At 39.3% G+C, this 23,845-nt stretch overlaps 2 protein-coding genes across 2 annotated transcripts; both read left to right on the forward strand.

The window, feature by feature from the left end:
* Positions 1-11,274: 11,274 nt before the first annotated feature.
* LOC119896363 (spondin-2-like) lies at positions 11,275-17,733 on the forward strand. The gene is made up of 6 exons (XM_038709798.1): positions 11,275-11,425; positions 12,496-12,765; positions 13,131-13,354; positions 14,881-15,072; positions 15,433-15,619; positions 17,525-17,733. The coding sequence occupies exons 2-6, from the start codon at positions 12,531-12,533 to the stop codon at positions 17,701-17,703; spliced, it is 1,017 nt and encodes a 338-aa protein (XP_038565726.1). The 5' UTR covers positions 11,275-11,425; positions 12,496-12,530; the 3' UTR covers positions 17,704-17,733.
* Positions 17,734-20,885: 3,152 nt separating this feature from the next.
* Positions 20,886-22,886, forward strand: LOC119896364 (transmembrane emp24 domain-containing protein 11-like). Its single transcript, XM_038709799.1, has 4 exons — positions 20,886-21,048; positions 21,788-21,879; positions 22,379-22,504; positions 22,685-22,886. Exons 1-4 carry the CDS (start codon positions 20,919-20,921, stop codon positions 22,877-22,879), a joined length of 543 nt encoding a protein of 180 aa, XP_038565727.1. The 5' UTR covers positions 20,886-20,918; the 3' UTR covers positions 22,880-22,886.
* Positions 22,887-23,845: the final 959 nt, after the last annotated feature.

Below are 23,845 nucleotides of genomic sequence, written 5' to 3' on the forward strand. Positions count from 1 at the left end.
TTGGGGCTTAATGCTTAACTGTTACTCCCACTTCTCCCACATTTGGATTTCCTCTCACTCCATCCAGACATGTCAACAGAACACACATGGAGAAAAACGAAACCGGCTTTATCACACTTTTCTTCTTCTGTAAATTTTTTTTGGCACTTTTGCAACCTGACAATTGGACCACACTGTGTCGTGGTCAGAGCACCATATATCAAGTCAAAACTTTGAAGAGTGAAACCTGCACTGTAGCACAAGACTACTGTGCTGGAAAACTGATCCTTCATTTAATGTTTTTTTTCTTTTTTTTCTGTTTGCGAAGGGGCCCTGTAAATCATGTCCTTTATACCTCCGGCCGGGGGTTCACTGCCTCACCGCAGGGTGGGAGGAGAGCATGATGGGAAAAACATGATCGGATCTCGCTTTATTGGGTAAGAGAGAGACAGAGAGGAAGAAAAAAAAAAGAGCACGGGTCTGTGAAGGACGTAGGAGGGGCTGTCTACGATGGATGAGGGAGAGACAGAAGGGGGTAAAATATTGAAATATAGTCAGATAGAGAAACAGAAATAAAGACAGAAGAATATGAAGACATAAAACCGCAATAACATCCATAAAAATCACATTCCGTATTTCAAAACATTTTTATGTAACCAGAAAGGTTAAGACCCAATTGCATATTAGGCATAAAACAGAATTAAAGGTTTGCTCAATACTGGACTAATTGTAAAAAAAAAAAAAAAAAAAAAAGGGTTGTCCCAATAAGCCATGTATACACAAAAACATGTGAAAATGGTGAATAAATACTGTAGTGATCATTTAAAATTAACTGATTCTAACCTCTCAAATGTCAATACTTGCTGTTTTTCTTAGCCTTCTATGAGTCTCTAGTTTAGTCTCTTCAGAGAAAATACCTGTTAGTTACAGCGCATGACAGTCCTTTAAACTACAACAGTTTTTGCACCCTTCATACGCATCAATCAATGTATAACCCAGATGTATTGTTTCAGGATTTGATTTTTACTAATGAGAAGAGGTTAAAAGGTGGATAAAATTGCTGTGCAGGTGCTACATGTCTCACCCACAGGAAAACGGCCTTTTAACTAAGCTGACCTCCTGTACTAGGGATCATGTACCTTGAGTACCCAGAAGTAAATGTTGCCTCTTAACCTGGGACCAAGCCTCATTAAAACCAACTGAATGTTCCTTCTTAAAGGGGCCCATCAGAAAAAGTACTGTGATCTAATTGGGGGCCTTTGAAAGCTGCAGCAGACAGAGTTTTACATAAAAATCAGAGGTCAGAGATGTTCACATTATGAAGGAGTGTTGGAAAAGGGTTCACAAATAAACTTCCCTAAATCAGCTTAGAAATTATAGAAAACAGGTCGGTCCCTAATTCATGTCCCAAAATTATCTGAGATGGGAGCCATGGTGACAATACTTTCAAAATCCTTGCTGTATATTAAATTGAATTAATTTGTATCGTCCAAAATCACATACAGCATAATGTCTTAAGAGGCTTTACAGACCACCATTAGCAACACTTCCTGACCCAAATCAAGCTCTCCAAGGACACAAAGAAAAATCTACCAAAGTCTTAGAACATACGGAAAAATGGGCTAACTATTAGCCTTTCTGTTCCAGTAGCCTATTTTCCCAAAGTGAAATCTGGCAAAGGTTACGGCCACTCAAAGCTAAATGACAATGATGGCTCACTCACCACCATTAGATCTTTTGCCTCTCCCCTCCACATGACCCCTCGCTGCCATTTGGACTTGCCCATGTGCAAATCTGCTTTGTGCAGCTTTTAAAAGCCCTTCCACTAAAACTGAACACTGCAATCCAGGTGCCAACTGCCCAGCAAACTGCCATGAAAGACACAAGAACGACTGAGAGGGCGCGAGAACAGCAGACTCAGCAGCTGTGATTTCGTAAAGTTGAATTTATATGCGTTGTTTTAATACTCTGCGGTCAACTAATACCCTGGACCAGAGATGTTCATCCATAATTCTCAGATATAAATCGCTTTGGTCTCGACATCTAATATTGGCTTGTCTGACTGTGGTGGGTTTTGATGATTGATGACACAAACATTCAACAAAGTCAGTTACAATACCAGCAGTCTGTTTCTGTGGAGTCAAACAGTAGGACAATGTATCATCACTGGGTTGAGGCAGGTCAGACAGCATATGGCATTTAATTCCTGTACAGTTAAAATTAAATGAAGCCAGTATTACAGCCTATATGGGTGAAACCAGCAGTATCTCTACAGTGGAAGTACAAAATATTCACTCAACAATAAACAGAAGCAAAGCTCCTGCCAAACCAGAGCAAGCCATGTGCTGCATGGGTATACGATATCACCATCGGCCTGCAGCTTCCATTAGAGGGGACACACACACATCCACACACACAAATACACAATCTATCCAGAAATGGACAAATGAATGTACATGCACATAGATTTCTCCCACACAGTGGAGGAAATTATTCCCGGAAATCAGGGGTGATTATTGCCCTAACAAGACCCCAGGGATACGCTGAGTGGAGGGGAGAGAACAGTGTGAAAAAGGTTGAATGTTAAGACCAGGTGTCGGCGAGAAGTAAGAAAGCCTGTGTGTTGATGTGTGTGTCTGTTTGTGTATGAGGGAAAGGAAGAGAGACAGGGAGAGAGTGATGAATGACGTATAACTGATGTGTCTTTTGTTTTATTTATTTGTGTCTGAGTCACTGCATGCATGTGTGTGTGTGTTTCTTAATAAACATGACTAAACCTCTTGTTGTGTCCATGTCTGTTTATCGGTATTTCCAGATTCACTGTGCTCAGTATTAGAAAAACATCTCTTAAAGCCAGAAAGTCAAAACAAATGACCTCACATTCTGTCACCATAGCAACGCTGGCCATTACCCTAACATCAACAAACTCTGTTGTTTTGTTTACTGGCTATCCGGTTCATTGGGCTGACATTCACCAGGTCACTGAAATCAATGTGTTCAGCCTTACTTCCTACTTTCTGCTAGAAAGTTCAATGATGTTACTTGGCTACAAAGCCCATTCTAGCTTGTAAACCAGCTGTGGAAAATATTTCTTAGCAATCAAAGTATGTGCCTGCATATAAAAAGGATTTAATCTGTTTCATAACCTTTGCTCATATGAAACACTAGCGAGGCTAGTGGGTGCAGCCAAGGGCAGGTATTGCAATTGGCTGATTCCAGTTTTGTGCATATACGAAACACCATAAGCATAAGCAAACTACAACATCAGCATTAGTGCATTTGCATCTTAAATGTATGTCAGTTTGTTCCTGTCTTGTGTTGTGTGTTTGTCAGAACCAGATCGTATTAGATTTGTTATGTTAACTCTGGTGCAGATGTTGTTCCTTCCTTCTGAAATCTTGCAAATGGAAGGCAGCGCACAGATCTTCTAATTAACTGATTCAATCTAGACAGAACAACAGCAGTGGTTACTGGTGGTAATGGAGAGTGTGTTTTAATAACACGGGTCAAAGAGTTCATTGGAAATGACACGTGTGTCGACAACATGTGTGACATGTAATGTTGTTAAAGTCAGTAATAGAGGGATTTCCATGGGGTCCCCAGCAAAAAGTGGAATAATTTATTTTCGTTATAATTCCATCCAATCCCAAGTAACACAATAACAGAATGTATGACTACTTGGGTCACAGGTTTCATACACTCTCTGTAATAAAAAATCTAAAAGCAAAAATTCTATCAGAATGGGGGTCCGTGGTCTACTTTGTGACAGTTTAGGAGTCCCTGATGTGAAAAAGTTTGAGAACCACTGTTGTTTGTATATAACAGCATGACAAAGGTGTTGTTTACCCTGATGATGAACTGCAGGTGTGCTGGTTTCCACAAACTGCAGTAAGAGCCTGTTATCTGCAACTCACTGTGATTCTTATGATTCTTTTTTGCCTTTCCAAAAACTCAAAATGTTCCACTGACAAAAACTGCAGAAAATGACAAAATCTTGTTTTGTAGTTGCATCAGTACCCTTGAGACAAATACTAGTGGAAATATACCTGTAATTTATTTGCTAAAACATCTATAAGCTATAACATCTTGGAACTATGACATGATGGCATCATTGATTAAAAACGTATACTGTATAATCAGATATTTTGACAATTTTATGTGTTTCTTTTAAATTAAATGTAAACTGACATCAGAAATTGGTTTTAGTTTTGCTCATCATGTCAGTTTTGTCTCTTGGTAAGTTCCATGATTGTGTCTCCTTTCTTAATGCTTCAAAGAGATAAAGCCTTTATGGATAACTAGGAAGCCTGTTTGATTGCCAGATGTAGAGATGTGTATGTCCTTTAGAGATTTATTCTACTCACATATAATCATTATTACTACTGAAATATATAGGATTCTGACAGTACTCCCACCTTCCCACCACCATCTGAAGCCACAACCTCAACTCCCACCACGGTTACAGTAGACACGTGCCAGACTCGCCTCTTTGGCCTCAGGCTCTTGTGGTGTTTCCTGGTCCATATTCTCTTAACAACATGCAAACAACATGCGACTGGTCATTTTCCTACATAACTACCTCTCAGTCCAGTGTGTTTTCAAATCACGACTGAAAATATAAAGGAAAAGTAGGCCATCGTTCACTTTTTAGGTTAACCATCGGAACAGTAACAGAAGAGGCAACAACGCAATAACATACTGTAAGCTGTGGCCATGGAAAGTGTATGTGTGCCACATCAGTCTTTGGATCAACAAGAATTCACAAACAATAACAGGCAACTAGGCAACAATAAATTCAACATTCACTCACATTCAGGCAGCAATTCATGCACGTTTTTATTCACAACTGTTGTGTGAATATTAGAAATTGAGCACAGCGAGACAAACAGTTGGTGGCACTGAACCACTGCAGAAAAGAGGGTGCAACAAGATAATGTGATTAAAAGAGTCAAAGTCAAACAACTTACGCTGGAAATATGGCATTTATGCGTGTCATGAATTAATTTGTGAAAGTTTTCCTCATCGCTCCTCACTCATCTGATGTTTTCATCTTATGTTATTTTTAGTCTCTCCCGTGGGCAGTTAAGTCACACACTTCATGCTTGATGAATTTCATCACCAAGTCTGCTTTCATTGCATTTTTGCTGCATTATTACTTGATTGATACACCAAGTGTTCCACCTCACCCAAGCATAAAAAACATGTCTTCTTTTAATATTTTATGTGTTTCCATCCATCTGTTTTTATGCTCAAATTGAAAATGTGTATCAAAAACAGGTGAATGGGAACAAACTTGTTGAAACAAGTGTGTGATACCATGATACTGTATCGATATTCCAGCCCATTTATTTGATACACAAAATGAAAATAAATAAATAAATAAATAGAGCTTTGACCGTTAGCTCAATGCTAACATATAATGGGAATCCCCATTAACATGCTAATGGACATTAGCATTGCGATAGCGGAAATATAATCTTAACATGAACTACACATTTTGCTTCACATGCTTAACATCCTGAGTGACATTTTCTTGAATACCTTTTGGGTAGAAAAGATGACTTTAAGATTGTTTACTGTAACCAGATACCTGACAAGATATACTACATCAATTTACATGCATATTTTTTCTCCAGGTTCACAAGTAGGAAATCCGACTTCAAGTGGCGTTCCATAGTACTTTTTCTAGTTGGAGGTAATAAATTTCCCAGTTCCGATGTTACCTGGAACGCTGCATTAACTCTGCTGCTTCTCTGCACTCCACTAGTGTTGTGTCGTTCAAAGAACGTTTCGTTCATAAGACCTAATCGTGTGTATGACTCAGGAGGAACGGGTTGTCTCAGTGAGTAATTTGTTCATTTTCACGCATGCGTGAAGGATCTTTGACTCTTACGTTCACTCGTCACACAGCAGCAGCATGGGCTCCGTCAGCACAGGAAACAGAACTGATTAGTTGACGACTCTCAACTGTGGGTCTGTTTGAGTCGTTCATTTGTCACGTGACAGCTCAGCTACAGGGCTGTGGTAAGCAGGTAGCACAGGAAACAGAACTGATTAGTTCACGATTCTCAACTGTGGGTCTGTTTGAGTCGTTCATTTGTCACGTGACAGCTACTGTGCAGCAGGAATGAACTACTCGTTCACCGCTCACATGGGTCCTCCTCAATCTTTCGTTCACTCGGCAGGCTGAGTGACTGGCAGCGCCGGAGAGTGAGAGGCAGGTCGGCTGTCAGGTTACAGTCACTGGAGTGATGTTATATATCTATTTTATTAATTATGTGACATTTTATAAAGCATAACCTTATTACAGCGCAGTGATGTTGTGCTAAGTTATTGTTTTAACACAGCTGTACCGTAACTTTAGTCCTGCTAGTGTTTACAGCTAAAAGCCGATGAGAGTTGTTCTGGGTCCACTTCAGAGCCCTGTCAGGGTTCTACATGGAGCCGAATTACCTCAAAGGTCGTCTCCTCTCCAAATCAAACAGACCCGGTCATTAAAACATTAAAACACAGCCACGTAGCAATATTAGCGTTAGCCCTGTAAACAGCTAACGCTGATCCAGGTCCGCCAGAGAACGCAACGTAACTTTTCCTTTTTTTTTACCAACAGAGCCGTGCTGTTGTTTCACAGCTCGTGACTGGTGAACAACCTGCAGTGTTTGAGAGCGATGTGCTCATGTGTGTTTCTCTGTCTGCAGAATCCGGACCTGATCCGGCCCATTCTGCGTCCAGACCTGCCAAACTGCTGCATTTATATGTGTTTATTTCTCTGTTCCTCTCTCTGTGCTGGAGTTCTTTAACAACTTGGTGGCTTGATCCAGATTATTATTAAATTGGTTGAATTTTAATTTTAAGACACATGAGTCACCGTCATAGTGAATTGTACATCATGACCAGTAGGGGGGGAGGATGTAACACCCCCACCCGAAGTTACTGAGCGGGGCACAATGAAAGAAAAAAACCACCAAAACAAACCCAAAAATAATCCTTCAGAATACACCGTTCAGAACCCCTTTGCTTACAGGCGCGACAATGCATCAGCCAGAACATTATCCCTGCCACGGATGTGTCTGACTTCCACATTGAAGGTCTGCAACCGCAAACTCCAACTCATTAATCGTCTGTTCTTATTCCGCATTCTCTGCAGAAAAACCAGCGGGCGAAAACACTGGACAAGTTGCCAGTCCATCGCAGGATTTAGCTGTATTTAAAATATTAAATTCTTATCCTATAAATAATTTAAAAACAACCGGGCAGCTAATATGCACACTTCAATATACTGTATGTTTATTTATCGCAAGTCATATGTCATCTCAATATAACAATGTTATCACTTATTGAATATTTTTCCTCATACCGTGCAGGCCTAACTCATGCCCGTTGGGTATGGTCTTACCAACTAACCGCCACCAAATAATAGTAAAGTATTGATAGTGGAATCAATAAAGAATTGGATCCTTAAGCAGTCTCAATAATGGTATCAGTATCAATAAAAATTAACGATCCCCATCCCTACTGAACAGTTATCAATATAATGTGATGTACATATTAGACTTAGGTGATTCACAGCAATTTCTATTTTCAGCAAAGAAATACATAAATTCAGTGAATTTGCATTTTTATGTGCCTTTTACAAAGAAATGTTTTTATAATCATTTTTCATAGTTGCTCTGTAGTTTGAATTTACAGATGGTTTGGATTTGCAGCAAGTAGGGATGAAATGATTACCGGTTTGACGGTAAACCATGGTAAAATTCCCCATGGTAATTATTACCGTACACATTTTAATTACCATGATAACCTCACGGTAAACACTGTCCAGTGTCTCTGTTGCTGTGTGCGTCGTGTGTTTGCAAAGTCTATTCGTCCACTGCACGATAACACGTTACGCAGTTTAGTCAACCAACCAGCATCATCTAGAAACACTACAGACTCCTCTGTATTTATGTCAGTTTTTGGGCTCATTGCAGTTACTATCACTGTCTTCTAAAGACTTCTAAAGATTTGTTTTCATGTAATTGTCCGGGGGGTCATTGTATTACCTATAAAATATAAAATCTTGATAAGGCACACTTTGATTTTCATATGTTTACAAAAGGTATTTGCTGTTATTTTATTTTTTATGCAAACAAAATGGCAATTGTATTTGTAGTTTCACAACATTTTTACAATACCGTGATAATTTTGGTCACTATAATCGTGATATGAAATCTTCATACCGTTTCATCCCTAGCAGCAAGTAAACAGAGAAAACTTTTTCAAGGCCGTTCTGTATTCATAGTTAGACAGATACCGTGATGTATCATTTTAGGATTGTCTAGCAATATATCGATAATTGCAAAATTGCTGTATCATGATATTATCGTGAGCCATGTATTGTGTATCGTGGGCACCCTGTGATTCTCACCCCTATGTGATACAGTCAAAAGCATGGGTAAGTGGAGATTGTTTTGTCATTTATTTTTTTCAAGGTCAAAAATGAACTCAAATGAAGCCAAAATGGCAGAAAGGTCCTAAATGTGCTCAGAATAATGGAAAGTTCAAACATTTACATGACAACTGAGCAAACTTAATATAGTTGAAAGTTCAAGAAGAAGTGTGTAACTGGACCTTGAGTGGAGACTGTTTTGTCTACCTACATGTCATTAAGATACCTGCTATGGAGAGAGTACCCACTACGTGGGTTTGCGGAAGTCCCCTTGTCTTATACACAACTGTCTCTCCTGTTGTACACACAGGGAGAACATGCAAACTCCACACAGAAAGGCCAGGGCAACCGGGGTTTGAACCCACAATCTTCCTGCTGTGAGGCCACAGTGCTAACCACTGTGCCGCCGAGGACTTATTTTTAGAAAATTCTGCAAGAGAACAACAGACCTGGAGCTGGTCTGCAAGAGAACAACAGACCTGGAGCTGGTTGGGATTCAGGAGCTTGATCCTGGATTACTGCGTGGATGTCTACAGACACAGGAATTCAAAGGATGGTCTTTCTAGGGTATATGGCATCTTGCTGGCTGTTGAGGAGTGATAATATACTGGACATATGCATGATGGAATGAAGTGATGGCGCAACATACTAAGGTGCATACCATGTACATGTGGTATCTGTGAATCCAAGTCATGAATTAGGTCAGCACCAATCCCAGAGACCAAAACTGAAACCCACCAACTTCAGCCACTTTGCTCACAATTCCTCCTTCACTCATTTTGCTAAAATTTAATACAGTGCAGCACTGTTCAGTGTACAAGAGTTATGATGGTGGTGATGACTTAACTTTCCCTTTTTGAAAGCCACTGACTGAAAGTAGACTGGACTCTAAAGTCCAAACAATAAATCCTGGAAACTGTGAGAGGTTGAGTGAGGGCAACTGGTGTGTGTGTGCGTGTGTGTTTGTGTAGGTGTGTTAGTTTGTGTGTAAGAAACGTGAGCATATGGAAATCATTAGATGTGGGCTGATTCAGCATGCTAGCACATTTGTGTGTTTGCAAGTGAGCATGTGGAGTGTTGTCTGCCACCTCCAGGTTCAGTAAGTCAAGCCACACCCCCGACCTCCACACACACACACACACACACACACAGACACACACACACACACACTGTAAAACACTCTGCAAAGACACTGCATTGTCTGTTCAGTCTAAACTAACTAATTTTCTTCCTTAAATATGACCAGTAACACTTCATGTTTTTAGCTATGTTTTTTTTTGTGAGTTAGTTTACAGTATTTCTTGTGTGTTTAATTGTAGAAAATGGTTGTAGACTGCTAGACATTACAACTCAAAAGATGATTATCTGTTGATGATGTGATGATAAGTGAATGCATTACTTGTGCATCACTGTGGTAGCACTGTGGCTATAAAGTGAGGTTCTGACCTAGTGTTGTGGTTACAGCTGTCCAAAGTAAAGCGTTTTTCTCCTTAATGCCTCAAATGCCAGAACATCCTTAATCACAAAGTGGGGTTGCAAAAGAGACATCATGATACTATTACAACAAATTCATTTTTGCCATTGGCAGGAAATATCTGTGCACAGATGTGACAAATCAAAACAGACTAATGCGAAAATGTCTCTTAATCAGCAGCGTTTAACCGCTCCATCCAGAAAATCAGAACTCACCACAAGCTTCAATGTCATACTTAGCAGCGCTTTAGTCAGCAGCTGAAACGTAGCCTATGTAATGCAACATATGAACAAAGTCACATTCATGTTTTCACAATATCCAACATTGCAATATGATTAGTCAATTAACAAAATATATCGGTAAGTGTATGTAAATTGAAAATATGTAGGCTTTGGACTGTTTTTCAGACAAAACAAACTATTTTAAGAGCTGACTTCAGCATACTGTCATAGGCATCTTTTGACATTTTTCAGACAAAATGTGAATTGGTTAATCAAAAAATAATATAAATATATGTAATAGCAAATCAATTATTAAGGGATATATATATGACACTTTGCTACAATGAAAAGTAGTGAGTGTACAGCTTGTAAAACAGTGTACATTTGCTGTCCCCTCAAAATAACACATCACTCAGCCATTAATGTCTATACCTAAGTGAAAATGTCAAAGTGTCAACATTTTGTGTGGCCACCATTATTTTCCAGCACTGCCTTAAACCTCTTGGGCATGGAGTTCACCAGAGCTTCACAGGTTGCCACTGTATATGCACACACATATATTGCCATTAAATATATCGTCTCTTTATATCTTAAAGCCCATAATTACTCATCATTTTGTTGGATGAAGCCTTAACTCACCCGACTTTATGAGGCCCTGAAAAACACATCAAAAGGACTTACGCAAATTGACTGTGAAACAGGCAATATAACATCCTACTTGAGTTAAAAAGCAGTACTGGGGCTGGCTCTAGCAGCTCAGCTGCAATTCAAAAACCGAGAGACATTTAGTGAACTATACAAAGACATTCTTAGCCTCATTAGTCATATCTGTTGGTATAGAAATCCACAGTATCATAATGTGAAATGACAATCTGTCCACGGAGCTGCACAGGACCCCTGGCTGTGCATCCAGAACTGCTGAACACATTAGTCAGTTATGGGCTACTTAAAAAGAGTAGGAGAGAGAGGAGGAGGACAGGGGAGGAGGGAAAGTCAAAGTCAAAGGGCATCAAGGGGGCAGGGAAGTCATTGACAAGCAGATAGAAAGTATTGAAAGAAAAATGAAGCAAGCTGAACCGGGGATTGGAGCAAGAGGGAAGAGGAGGGGGGAAGAAAAGGGAGAAAGGAGAGAAAGAGGGAGAGGAGAGAGAGGGGGTGAACCTCCTGGAAGACATAAATAAGCGAAAGAGGACTTGAAGCCTCGCAGTCACTATTCTCGACGGCCACATCCAACGCTCTCCTCTCCCCTTCTCCTCACCTCCAGCCTTCCTCTCCACTCATCTGCTGCAACCCTTCATTGATCTGGAACCTTGAGCAAAATCAGTGAGTAGTTTCTACACAGCATCTTCATCCTGTCGCCACATGACACACAGAGATCATTATATTAGGAAGACTGCATTCATCAGTTTGCACAAATAAATGGAAAGGACAGCAGAATTATATTTAGAAGGCTACCAAGTGGAAATAGCATGAAATCATATTAAAGCAAAAACAAATTCAGATCAGAGCAAGTAAACATGTGACAAGGAAGTGTGGATGTAACAGATTTTATATGAATGCAATGTATTATATTTAGAAAGAATTAGTGTTGCAGTGAAATGCAAAAATCTGTAGACAAATATTAAACACATGATGTTCTACTTGTGAAAAAGTAGAGCAGCATTAAAATATGTAAATTGCAATAGCACTCACTGTAATTTAATCAAAATTTAAAATGAGAATACATTTTTGTAAGAACAGCACAATCTACACATTTAGTAATTCTGCATTAAGCAGAATTTGATATATTAAGTGGTCTAATTGATTAAACAACATCAAACTGCATATCACTATATGTGCATGCTGTATATATCTATACTTCTTAGAAGAAAGGTTGTGCTTCATACAAAATGTATGCATATTGAACAGGGGGAACATTTAGCACCTGGACTCTTCACTTATCAGTTTTTAATAATACTGTTAAAAGAGAAAGACTTGAGAGAGAAGACCCACACCACCCAAGAGTCATTGAAAGATCTCAGGGAGGTTGCAGGATGAATGCAATGTGGCTGGCATAGCTTTATTCTATAAAATATCTTTGTGGCAGGAATGTAGAGCCTTACCAGGTTGCAACCACAGCAAAGACCAAACTTTCAGTATCTACGTCTAAATTGATTCCTTCTGCCAATCATACACAGCTTAACTGAGTTTACGAGTCAAACAGTGGAAAAACAGTGGAGAACGTTTAAGTGAAACATTTTCCCTCTGACTCACATGCCCCACTTTTTAAACTCGACACGGCTGCTGCAGCCAGACGCTTTGCCCTTTTACCAATTCTCCTTGTCAGTCTTGGTAGAAACATTACAAGTGACCTTTCTCCTCCCTTTGTCATTCATTTTATGTATTTACTTTAGGTCCTTCATCCTCCCCCATATCAGCCCTCATTATCATGGACACCACAAGGAGCATCTTCTCCATCTCGGAGGCACTCTACCACCTGATTGTCATGATGCTGACACTGAGCGAAGGCGTTCATTCAATGCCTGTCCCTACTGATGTCCCCATGTGCACAGCTACAGAAACTGCCCAGTACAGGCTAATGTTTACCGGCAAGTGGACCCAAGCAGCTTTTCCTAAACAGTATCCTGTCTACCGTCCCCCTGCACAGTGGTCCAACCTTATTGGTAAGTACACAGCAAGCTGGTGTCAGACTGTACTCTCATTGGCCACAATAGCAGATGTGGAACAGTCTACTGATAGGATGAGTAACAGGAAGCTAATGACGGAAACTACAGAGAAATCAGAAAAATGCTGGATTGGTCAGTTTAAAGGAACTAAACAGCAAAAATGTATACTAGCATACTATTAAATGTTTATTCCCATTGAATGCCACTGATTTTTGTTTCAACACAGATGCAATCTTCTAAAAATGTTTCTCTTTCTATACTTTTTCAGACATATATATAAACAGACTAATACAGTTTATGTACATCTCTGATGACTGCAAACTAATACCGGTAAGTTCCTTTCCCTCTCTCTCTGCTCTTAGGGGTGACTCACAGCTCTGACTACCACATCTGGCAGCGTAATGAGTTTGCCAGCAACGGAGTGAGGGAGTTTGCGGAGAAAGGCGAGGCCTGGACACTCATGAAGGAAGTCGAGTCGGCCGGCGAACGCATCCAGAGCGTATATGGGATCCTCTCCGCTCCCGCTGTTGTGGGAGGCACAGGCCAGATGAACACTGAGTTTGAGGTCTTCGCCAGGCACTCCTATGTAAGTCAATCAGCACCTGGTTTCCTTCAGTCTGGGTCGGGCATTGAGTATATTATACTTTTTCTGACAGGTCAATATAATGTATATATAACATGGTGGTGTGATGCTTTCCTTCTCCTAGGTCAAAGGGCTAAAGAATTTCTAAAGAATGTTGCCAATCACAGCTCTTATTAAGATAAAGATTGTTTTTTTCTATACTTCACTTGTAGTTTATGCCATCCTACCTTTCAAATATAATAACATGCACAATCGAATGCATAGATCATGCAAATTTCCATTTTGACCATATTATAAACTGATTAATTAAAAAAAAAAAAAAGTCCTAACTGGTACAATTTTGGCCTACCATACTTACTGTACTTTAATAGTGTACCATTATGATGGGTGCATTTTGGGTGCACTAGCTGTTAAATACTAAATTATAAATTATATATTATTATATTAATAATACATTTCCATTGAGGTTGTTGTCCCAGCACTATGATTGTAACAACAGCCAAAACTATAAAAAAGACCTGGGTTGTAAAAAACCCCAAAAATACCTAACATTTTAAGTGAATGCCCCAAGTGTCTTTTTATCCTGGTAATAAGCTGTCATACTACTGGTAGTTGTTGATCATAAAAGCATTTCATTATGAGAAAGAGATGTATTATGCCATTTTAACTGGGTTGATGCAGAAAAACCATTATCGCTGCTATAAAACCAGCTCCAGTTCTTTCCTATGCTACACCTTAAAGAGAGCTTCCGAAGCGTAGCAAGAGTTAATTCCTGTCTCTACAAATTATGTAAAACTCTTTAGGATTTGGCTGTTAAACTTCCTACTGATGAGTCTCTGGGTAGGTCATAAATTTGAGGACACATCTGACCCAGAGCAATAATGGCTTGGAAAAGAAACAAGACAGAATGAGGAGTAAGGGAAGCTATGGCTTGGAGGTGAGGGAAATGGGAAAAGGCCAGTTGGAGACAGAAGATGCTCACCAACACAAAACAAACTACACTCCAGGACTGATGATAAATGTACATTTAAAGGGAATGATGCTGTCACTTGAGTCAGTTGGGAATAAAGACTGGGGTGGGGGTTGGGGTTAGAAAGAAATGAGATTAATAAACACCTGTAGCCTGCTCCTCATAACTGCTTAGGCTGGCAGGTCATCGCTACATTAGCCACAACTAGCATAACACACACAAATCTGCACTGTCAGCTGTTGCATTGTGCAATAAACTAAGTGCATTATAGCTTTAATTTCAACTTGTAATTTACTGAATATAATTGGAAAATGATTTCAGTACAGAGCGCAATAACCCACTTCTAAGTCTTCCTAGTGGCTGTAACCACACGACATAAGGTAAAACAGTTATCCACTCACAAACACTAAAACCAAATCATATATGGTGACATAAAATAACAACCCTTTTCCATTCTCTTTCATTCTGACCCCCCTCCTCATGTCCCTCTCTTTCTCTTTTTTCTCTCTCTATGCTCCATCTCCCTCCCGACAATCTACTTCCTCCTCTGTATCTGCAGCTGTCGTTTATCGTGCGTATCGTTCCAAGCCCCGACTGGTTTGTGGGTGTGGACAGTGTTGACCTGTGTGATGGCGCCCACTGGAAAGAGAATGTGTCGCTGGAACTTTTCCCATACGATGCAGGAACTGACAGTGGGTTCACCTTCTCTTCTCCCAACTTTGAGACCATCCCACAGGACCACATTACACAGGTGGGTCAGCCTGAGCCAAGAGAAACATCCAATAATCCAAAACCAAAAATCACTTACAGTGTTAAAAAGGGCATGTGCTTAAAGTTGCTTGATAAAGCCAGTATTTGATGCCACTTTTTGTTGTATTGAAAAAGCAGCACAACAAACTCAGTTTGACAACAGAAGATAAAACAAATGCTTTAAGGCTTTGTTGACCTTTTGTATTTACTGTGTTTTCATCCTAGATATGCAATGTTTTTTACATTGCCAAAAATCATGTATTCCTTTGACATAATTAAAAGTATGTCACTATAAAGGTTGAGCCTTCTTTCACCTTCAATGACTCACAATATACATGAACCATTATGTTCCCCTCTACAGATCACTTCTTCCTTCCCTAGCCACCCTGCAAACTCATTTTTCTACCCCCGCTTGAAGCACCTGCCACCCATTGCCAAGGTAATGCTGACCAAGATAAAGAAGACCAATCAGATCATCAGCCTGCCTGTGGAGCCCACCCAGTCCAACCAACTGCCAACAGGAAACGAGATTGAGGACAAGCTCATAAGTATGTCTGAGGAACACCTTTTTCTTGACGATTGAAGTTATTTTTTTGAGCATTTGACCACTTGTAGTGCTATGGAGCAATGTTTACAAGTATGCACATGTGCTTGTAAACGGGCGATGCTGTATAATATGCTGAAATAGAGATTAGTAAGATCATAATGTGTAAATTATGTTCTTGCAATACTGCAGGTTTGAATCCACCATTCCTACCCTAAGCTGCCTCTCTCCATTCCACTTGCACTGACCGAATAATATACACTTATTTCACTCAATGCTAGGCGCTTGGGTCTAAGTCTTTTGCTGACTCAAACAAAAGCATTTGGGAACCATTACAGGCCACCCACAAACTCAATTACTTCCAACCAGAAACAAGAGAAGCCTAATGAGAGTAGGACATCAGAATACGCCAGGGGACCATCTGGCAGTCTAAAGATGAGAGACTGACAAAGTGAAAGAGCATTTTAAGAAAACTACGTAGAAATTATGTACAGCAACGTTGGGGTGGTGACCCAAAATAGGATGTAGACATGCAAATTTGAACAAGATCTAGACATATATGGTAAAGCTGGATTTATTTAATTTTGGTTCCCAGACTGTTAAACTTTAAGACTGTCTGTTGTACAGATCAGTGGTAACAGTAAAACAAAACCAAACCACTGCAAGAATTAATAGGAAGACGGCTTGGAAAAATAAAGATGAAGAGAGTGTCAAACTACAAATAAAGCCAACGAAGCAGAAGTCAAACAAGGTCTGTGAGACTGATGTTTTCCAGTATGACAAGGAGGGGAAAAATAACCTTTTATAGAAACACAATTCACCACAGAAAAACTAAATATTTATGGGTGGGGGGTGGTTAGTGTGTCAACCTGGCAGTAGACAGTGCTGTAACCAGATTCAGTTTTCAGGGTGACTGTAAAGGTTTGACTCAGCATCACAGACTACAAGTCCGTTCCCCTGACTACCTATCAACAAACAACAGAGCAGTGCCAAGAATCTCGATCCCCATCCTGCCCTTCCATCTGTTTATCTTTCCCTCCTTCCATTAATCCCTCCATCTCTTTTATTCCTTCTGCCCAAGGTTTGAACAGCTTTCATTAAAGCTTAGCAATCACCTGCTCTAGATTACATCTGTGGAATACAACACCGATGTTAATTAGATCAATCAGCTTTGCTTCTTACAGCACTTAATGTTATCCTTCCCTCTGTCCATAATGGATACACAAGATGACATTTGACTTGCTTGTTCCGTCCCTCCATCAGAGCGTCCATCCATGTAGCTTCCGTACCGCCTCCCATCCTTCTGCTTTTCTACTCTTTAACTGACAACTAAGTCTGTGATACATATCAGCTGTATGCAAGCTTACAACAAGGTTGGCTGGCCGGTAAGTTCCCAGTGATGGAGATAGGGAGCTGAAAAATGAATGAAAAAGGCAGCTCCCTTTGGTGCCAATGGTAACACTGTTTCACTGTGAGTCGGGGCTTTGCTGACAAAGAGCAAGCACAGTCAGCAAAAACTCACTCAATAAATGAAGGTTAAAAAATCCAGTCACAATTAAACTCCAGCATCACAACCACTGCCAAGAATCTACAACGAGAAACTATGGGTTCATAAAGAGCTACCCGGACAGCATGCCGCCATTTCTTGTAATTTCCTTTAATTATTTTATTCACTTTTTTAAAAGACAAATTAGGGTTGAATAGCAGTGACTTTCCCTATTATGACTAACCCCTCTCCTTTCCATTAAAAAAAAAGTACAAAAAAGTCAACTCAAATTTCCACTCACAAATGTCAACCATTTGCCACTTCCACATAATAAATACAGTATATTGAGGAGGTAAGAATCCCATGCAAGAGCTAGCCAGCATTAAAAATATTAATGTGATTATAATGCCCCTCTCGCTGCAGATACCCCTCTGGACTGTGAGGTGTCACTGTGGTCTCCTTGGGGCTTGTGCAAAGGCAAGTGTGGTGACTCAGGCGTGCAGCACCGCACACGCTACATCCTAATGCACCCAGCCAACAATGGAGCTGCCTGCCCCCTGCTGGAGGAAGACAGGAAGTGCTTCCCTGACAACTGTTTATGACTAGGCCAGGGAAGGAGGGAGAAGAAAGAAAGGAAAGAAGGATAGAGAAAAAGAAAGAAAAACCAGGAAAGGGAGGAAAGGAAGAAGACAGAGAAACAACAGAAAAAGGTCTGCAGTGTATTCACATGAGGCATAACTATGACGAGCCGGAGTCCCCTTTTTCCTTCCTGGTCACATCCTCTTTCTATTGCAACGACTAATGTACTGTGTTAGATTGTCTGACTGTTAAATTGGGAGAAAATTCTCATCCTCAAGTCACATTGATAGATCTGATAGCCCTAGAATGGTGTAGTTTGGCAAGGTAGCTATTAGACACCAATTCAGTTTTAGCAGATTATCACAATTGTCTGAGGAGAGAACAATGGCTATGTTTTAAACATAACTATTAACTGAAAACACATTTTCACATTCTAATTGGGTTTGGTTTGACATTTCTGAAGACAGACATTTGCTTGCCCACAGTGGATCAAAACTCCAAGCAGCTTTCATTTAGCGGATTTGGAAAGAAATCTATATAAATGATACTTAAGATCTAAAATCCTCATTCAAGGGAATTGAGTCAGACATAGAAATTAATGTACAGTTAATTAAACTATGCCCCATTCAAAGCATAGTGTTTACGGAGACACTGTGGTTGTTTTCCTGAAGGCAAAGAATATATTTATTTACAGGATTTTAACCTGTAGTGTACAGTATATAAAATCTGAAAGTAATAACTTGTATTCCTTTATGTTATTATATTAGTTCAATACAGAATATATGTTTTTTGTAAAAAAAATAAAAAAAAACACAAAAAATGTTCAAAAAAATGTATGTTTTTCGTTTGGACAATAAAGTGTAAAAATATCTAGATATTGTGTCCTCATTGATTACTGTTTATTCATGGAAGGGGTGGTCTATTTTGAAGGTTACTACATTGCGTATATTTGTAGTCTTATTTCCTTCACATAATCACAATAACTTTTGAGTAAAATTGTTTTCAAGGATATGGATTGAAACCTGTCTTTACTACCTCTGCTTAGTGCAATGTTGACCTCCAGTGACCTTTAAATCTCAATCACACATTTGGGTTTACTTACATTTGGGCTCCCAAGGTATTATTACTAACACTGGGGCTGCAGGATCAAATTGAGTGTAGAGAGAAATGCTTTTAACGGGATGACCTGGGTTCAAGCCCCGGTGTTGGCTGGATTTCGCCCTGATGAGGTGTTGGTCATAAAACGGGTGACGTGCTCACCAACTATTTAAAACAGTTCACCAAATGTTGATTTAGATCACGAGGCCTGAAATCTCTCAGAGCTTACTTTGGGCTCCAACGTCCAGTGCAACACATCCCAGTTTGAAGCAGGAGTCCCATTTTATAGGCAGAACAGACACCAGTTATACATAAAGTGACCTTTATTCAGAAAAGGTTTCTGGCCTGGTTGAAGGCGACACAATTTGAAACCGACTGAGAGTTTGCTTCTTTTATGAACGACAGTGGCTTTTGTAAAACATATGAAATCACTTACGACCACCCCCTCCCCTTTCCTACCAACCAACACAGAAACCATACTGCAGATGACAGATTGAACAGCAATAAGAACTAAACATCTGGTGCATGAGGGCGCTCCTTCTGTTTTGAAGGTAGTGGGAGAAGAAAATGACAGAGGCAGAGAATCAGGAGAAACAGGAGTGGAGTGGAGCAGATCCAGTTTCTTTCCTTACCAGCAGTTTCATCAACTAATACTTAGAGAGGTAAGACTAAAGAAGTACAGTACACCCTACATACAGGACTATATGCTGAAGAAAACATTATGGCATGTGTACACAACACAGGATTTTACCGCCATACCAACCAGGTCTCTAGGAATTTCTTTTGGTATGCTCAGGATATACATGACCACATGCATTAATGATTATAATATGCAACAAACAACCAGATCAAAACTTTTGCCACAGGAAAAATGTGTTAAAAAGGCAGAAGGAAGTGCTGCATGAACTAACTGAGTGATAGGTAGCACTATGTGGTTCACAGTAAATTGCACATTATTAATGATTGTATTTATAAGATATGTCTTGGAATATATTACAAAGTACAAAGACAGAATTTTGCAGGCACAATATCAATCTTTAAAACTGAATCTATTATTTTAATGGCACGTCTATTTAATGTAGCGATTTAGTATTCAGTTTCTGTAAAACTACTGAAGTGTGGGAGGAGAAGGAACTCTGATTCTTTGCTTACTTAGAGGAATAACAACTTTTGCAGATGGTTAATATGAGATGGGTTTATACTGTGAGTGGGGGGTTTTCTTTATAAGTGACCTCATCTAAGGTAAGCACGTGGCAACTATTGTATGTAATGGTTTAACAATTTGCAGGAAGATTTCATACTGTAGTAACACACACTGTGGAATTGGTAATCCTTACATCTTAAAAGGTTGAAAAAGTTAAACTTTTTTCATTTTTCAGGATTAACCACAATACTACAGTACTGCTTGCTCATACATATTCTCACCCTAGAGTACCCTAAAGGCACAATAAACACATTCTTGGATATGTTACTTGTTCTTCTTGTATCTTGTTGATAGCTAGCAATTTATCCCTTAGGGCACAGCTCAGCATCTATCACTTTCAATTTAGTGTGGTAAATGCAGAGTAGGCAGTTGGCCCTGTGGTGGAAATAAACCACAGCATTAAATAAGTCTACTGCAACGTTAACATGTTTAATAGCATGTACCAAAGTTCTTACATTATAACAGTAATTGGTGTATATTTGCTCTATAATATAATATAGCAATAGAAAATCTGTTCCATGGATTTGTGGAACAGATAGGTCATGATGCTACTCCTACACTTCATGTTGGTGTATTATAAGCACACAGTTGGATGTATCTGTTGCAAATGGTCGGTCCCAATCAGTCCCTATTCTTTGCAGATTTGCTATTGGCTCCCAGGTAACCAGTCACAAAATGACCAGAATGTCTCGTCACACAAACAGCACCTGTGAGTTTCACACACTCAAACTGGGTCCCTTACAGCCTTCCACTTTACATATTTGCTATAGGACATCGGTGTTTGTCTATAGTCAATGAAAATTTATAGTCGATGAAAAGTACTTCAATCTTGAGTTAGAATTTGAAGATCTACAAAATAAGTCAGTTGGAACTACAGGCCAAATATTCCGTCACTCTCAAGTGTATTGTAATTTAATAGCTCATTGTTAACTGAAAATGGGTTTGCGAGGCATTGCCTTTGTCCTCCAGTGTTACCTGATGTTGGCAGCAGCCATGTATTTTGATCTCGGAGCACAGGAGGAAAAATGCATCATTGAGGAGATTCCTGAAGACCTGCTGGTCACCGGTGAGTCCTTGGGAGGGAATATTCCTCCTGAGTGTCGTTTACAACTCAACAGAAGTCATGAATGTGGAATTAGATTTTGAAAAGTGTATTGTGAATTGCTATGTGATAGTTGAATCATTCAGTAAAGTTATATGTACTTCCATGATAGTATGTCTCTTATTTCAGCAAGTGCAAAAGCCATTTATAGTTTCCAAACTGTCTATTAAGTCGAGTCTTTGTGAAAACTGATTTGTTCTGTGCTTAGCCATGAAAATGTAAAGAGCATTTATTCACTGTGCACTCCACTAATTGTACTCACAAGTACTAAATATATCCTACAATTAGTCATACAATGAGGGATGGAGAGAAAAAATAGTTTGTGTACTTGGGTGACATTTGTTTTAACAGTAACATGTCAAGGAACGTATATATGAACTACTATACTATGTATAACATTGATTATTATGAATTGTAATGTAAATCCTAATATAACATAATTTATATTCCCTCTTCATGTTCAGTCTAATCCTGTGATGTTGTTACAGCACAAGCTTGATAATAACTTTTACTATTACTGTGAGTGACTGTGTTTGTGAATACTAGTATTTATTGCTGCTCTTACTAGTATGTATTGTCAGTTGTAGATCTGTAGTTGATGCTCTGTTGATGCTTGTATGTTGTTCCTCAAATGTAAGTCGCTTTGGATAAAAGCGTCTGTCAAATGAGTAAATGTAAATGTAAATGTGTGTCTTACCTTCAGGTTATTTCTTTTTGGAGCCTTGGGATTTGAAGACATTAACCAACTCCCCTCATCTCGGCATCACTGTGACAGTCAGAGACCCAAACCATGAGGTACTGCACTCACAGAAGAGGTTTATCACCAAGCCAGGGTCACACAGACTTGTGTGTGGTGGTACATTAAAAACAGGTGCTGGCTGGTTTCTCTGTTCAAACCAAACCCAAACAAGGACAAAATACATTTAACACAGTGTTACTGAAGGTTAGCACTGTATGGTTTGATTGATGAGAAATACTTACAGCATAAGCCTTTTTCTCTGTTATTGTTTTATAACAGTATTGTATTACACCTTCAGTTCAGCTTTTTGCCTAATGATGTGGTCCCAATATGAAAGAAATCCTTCAGAGTTTCATCGCAAACTTGTTTTGCAATGCCAAACAGCCATTAATGAGAAAATCTATCAGCTATCCTTTTCATATACTAATGCATCAGTTCCTCTTCTTTGGCACTTGACCAACCAAAAAATAACTAATAGAATGAAAACGGCATCTTCATTTTATTGACCCAAAGCTGAAGAAATGTTAGTCTAACAGTGACTTTCCTGCTCTCTAGGTTCTGATGAACAAACGCTATGGTAAATTTGGTAAATTCACCTTCACAGCTCACGCCTCTGGTCAGCACTACCTTTGCTTCCAAACCAACTCCACAAGCTTTGCTGTCTATGCTAAAGAGAGGCTGGTGAGACCTATGGACACAAACACAAAATGCATTTAAAACAGAGGGGAAAATGCAGCAACACATACAGTCTTGCAGAATTACAATATTATATCACACACTAAGTCAAGTCTGTCAATTGAGAGCAGACTAGTCACAGACTTTTGAAAATAATCAATAGTTTTCGTCCATTGTGCTGTACAGAAGGTACATTTGGACGTTCAGATGGGAGAGCACTCGATTGACCCCAACACTAAAAAGACCAAAGACAACATGGAAACTCTGGAGAACAGCCTCAGTCACCTCATAGATCAGATGATGTACATCACCAGGCATCAGGAGTACCAGAGGGTAAATAAGCATTTTACTGTCTGCAGACATAACAATCGCATGATGTGACAGTACATGTGAGTACATCGCACAACAGAGAGCTCAGAGGAAAAGGTAGGCTATGCTGTGGCTTGAAATGAATCATATCACATGCCATCTCTTCTGGCCTTAAAAAAGGATGTCAGATTTCATGTCTCTCTTATGTTTTATATTCCCTACTCATTCAGGAGAAGAGGAGGTGTTTCGTCAGATCAGTGAGGACACCAACAGTAAAGTTCTATGGTGGGCCGTGGTGCAGACCTCTATTCTGCTTTCGGTCGGTTTCTGGCAGATGAAACGACTCAAAGACTTCTTCATCGCCAAGAAGCTGGTCTGATGATGACCCCTGACCTGTCAGATCTACACAGTGACCTTATAGCATGTCCTGGCCATACTTGTCCCAGTGTCTATACTGCAACAAGTATACTTTATGTCTGTATCGCTTCAAAAGTAAAAGCACTCTCCTCTTATTGCCAAGCGGGTGGTGACAGAGACATGGGATATAGGATTAAAAAGTATGTATGGCGAAAATAAGTGTAAGGTCTTGAGATTTTTAGAAAATGTTACAAGCATAATAAGCATAATATGAACAATGTTTATCAGGATTGCCCACACAACAACACTGAATAAAAAAATAAAAATGATTTGAAGAATTGTATTCTGATTATTTCCCTTTTGAAACAATAAGCAATATTAATTAAACAACTGATTTTATGAATAACTTATTTTCAAATATGTAACTTTCAATAATCATCTAACAGTGTAGATAACGTTATATGACGTTACAGCTAACTAACGTTAGTTATATTATGATAACGTTATTTCAAGATTATTTTAACTAAGGTTCCTTAAAATTAATGAAAAAAGGACGTCTTTGTTGGCTTATAGGAAATAGCCTATAAAGCAGAGCAGTTAAACAGTTATAGTAGTCATTAATGCATAATATATACATATAAAATGTTATATAATAGCTTTGTTAGTTAAGATAATTAACTA

The sequence above is a fragment of the Micropterus salmoides genome, unplaced genomic scaffold, assembly GCF_014851395.1.
Source record: "Micropterus salmoides isolate LMB-PRFRI ecotype aquatic unplaced genomic scaffold, ASM1485139v1 Ms_hic_scaffold_963, whole genome shotgun sequence".
Taxonomy (NCBI): domain Eukaryota; kingdom Metazoa; phylum Chordata; class Actinopteri; order Centrarchiformes; family Centrarchidae; genus Micropterus; species Micropterus salmoides.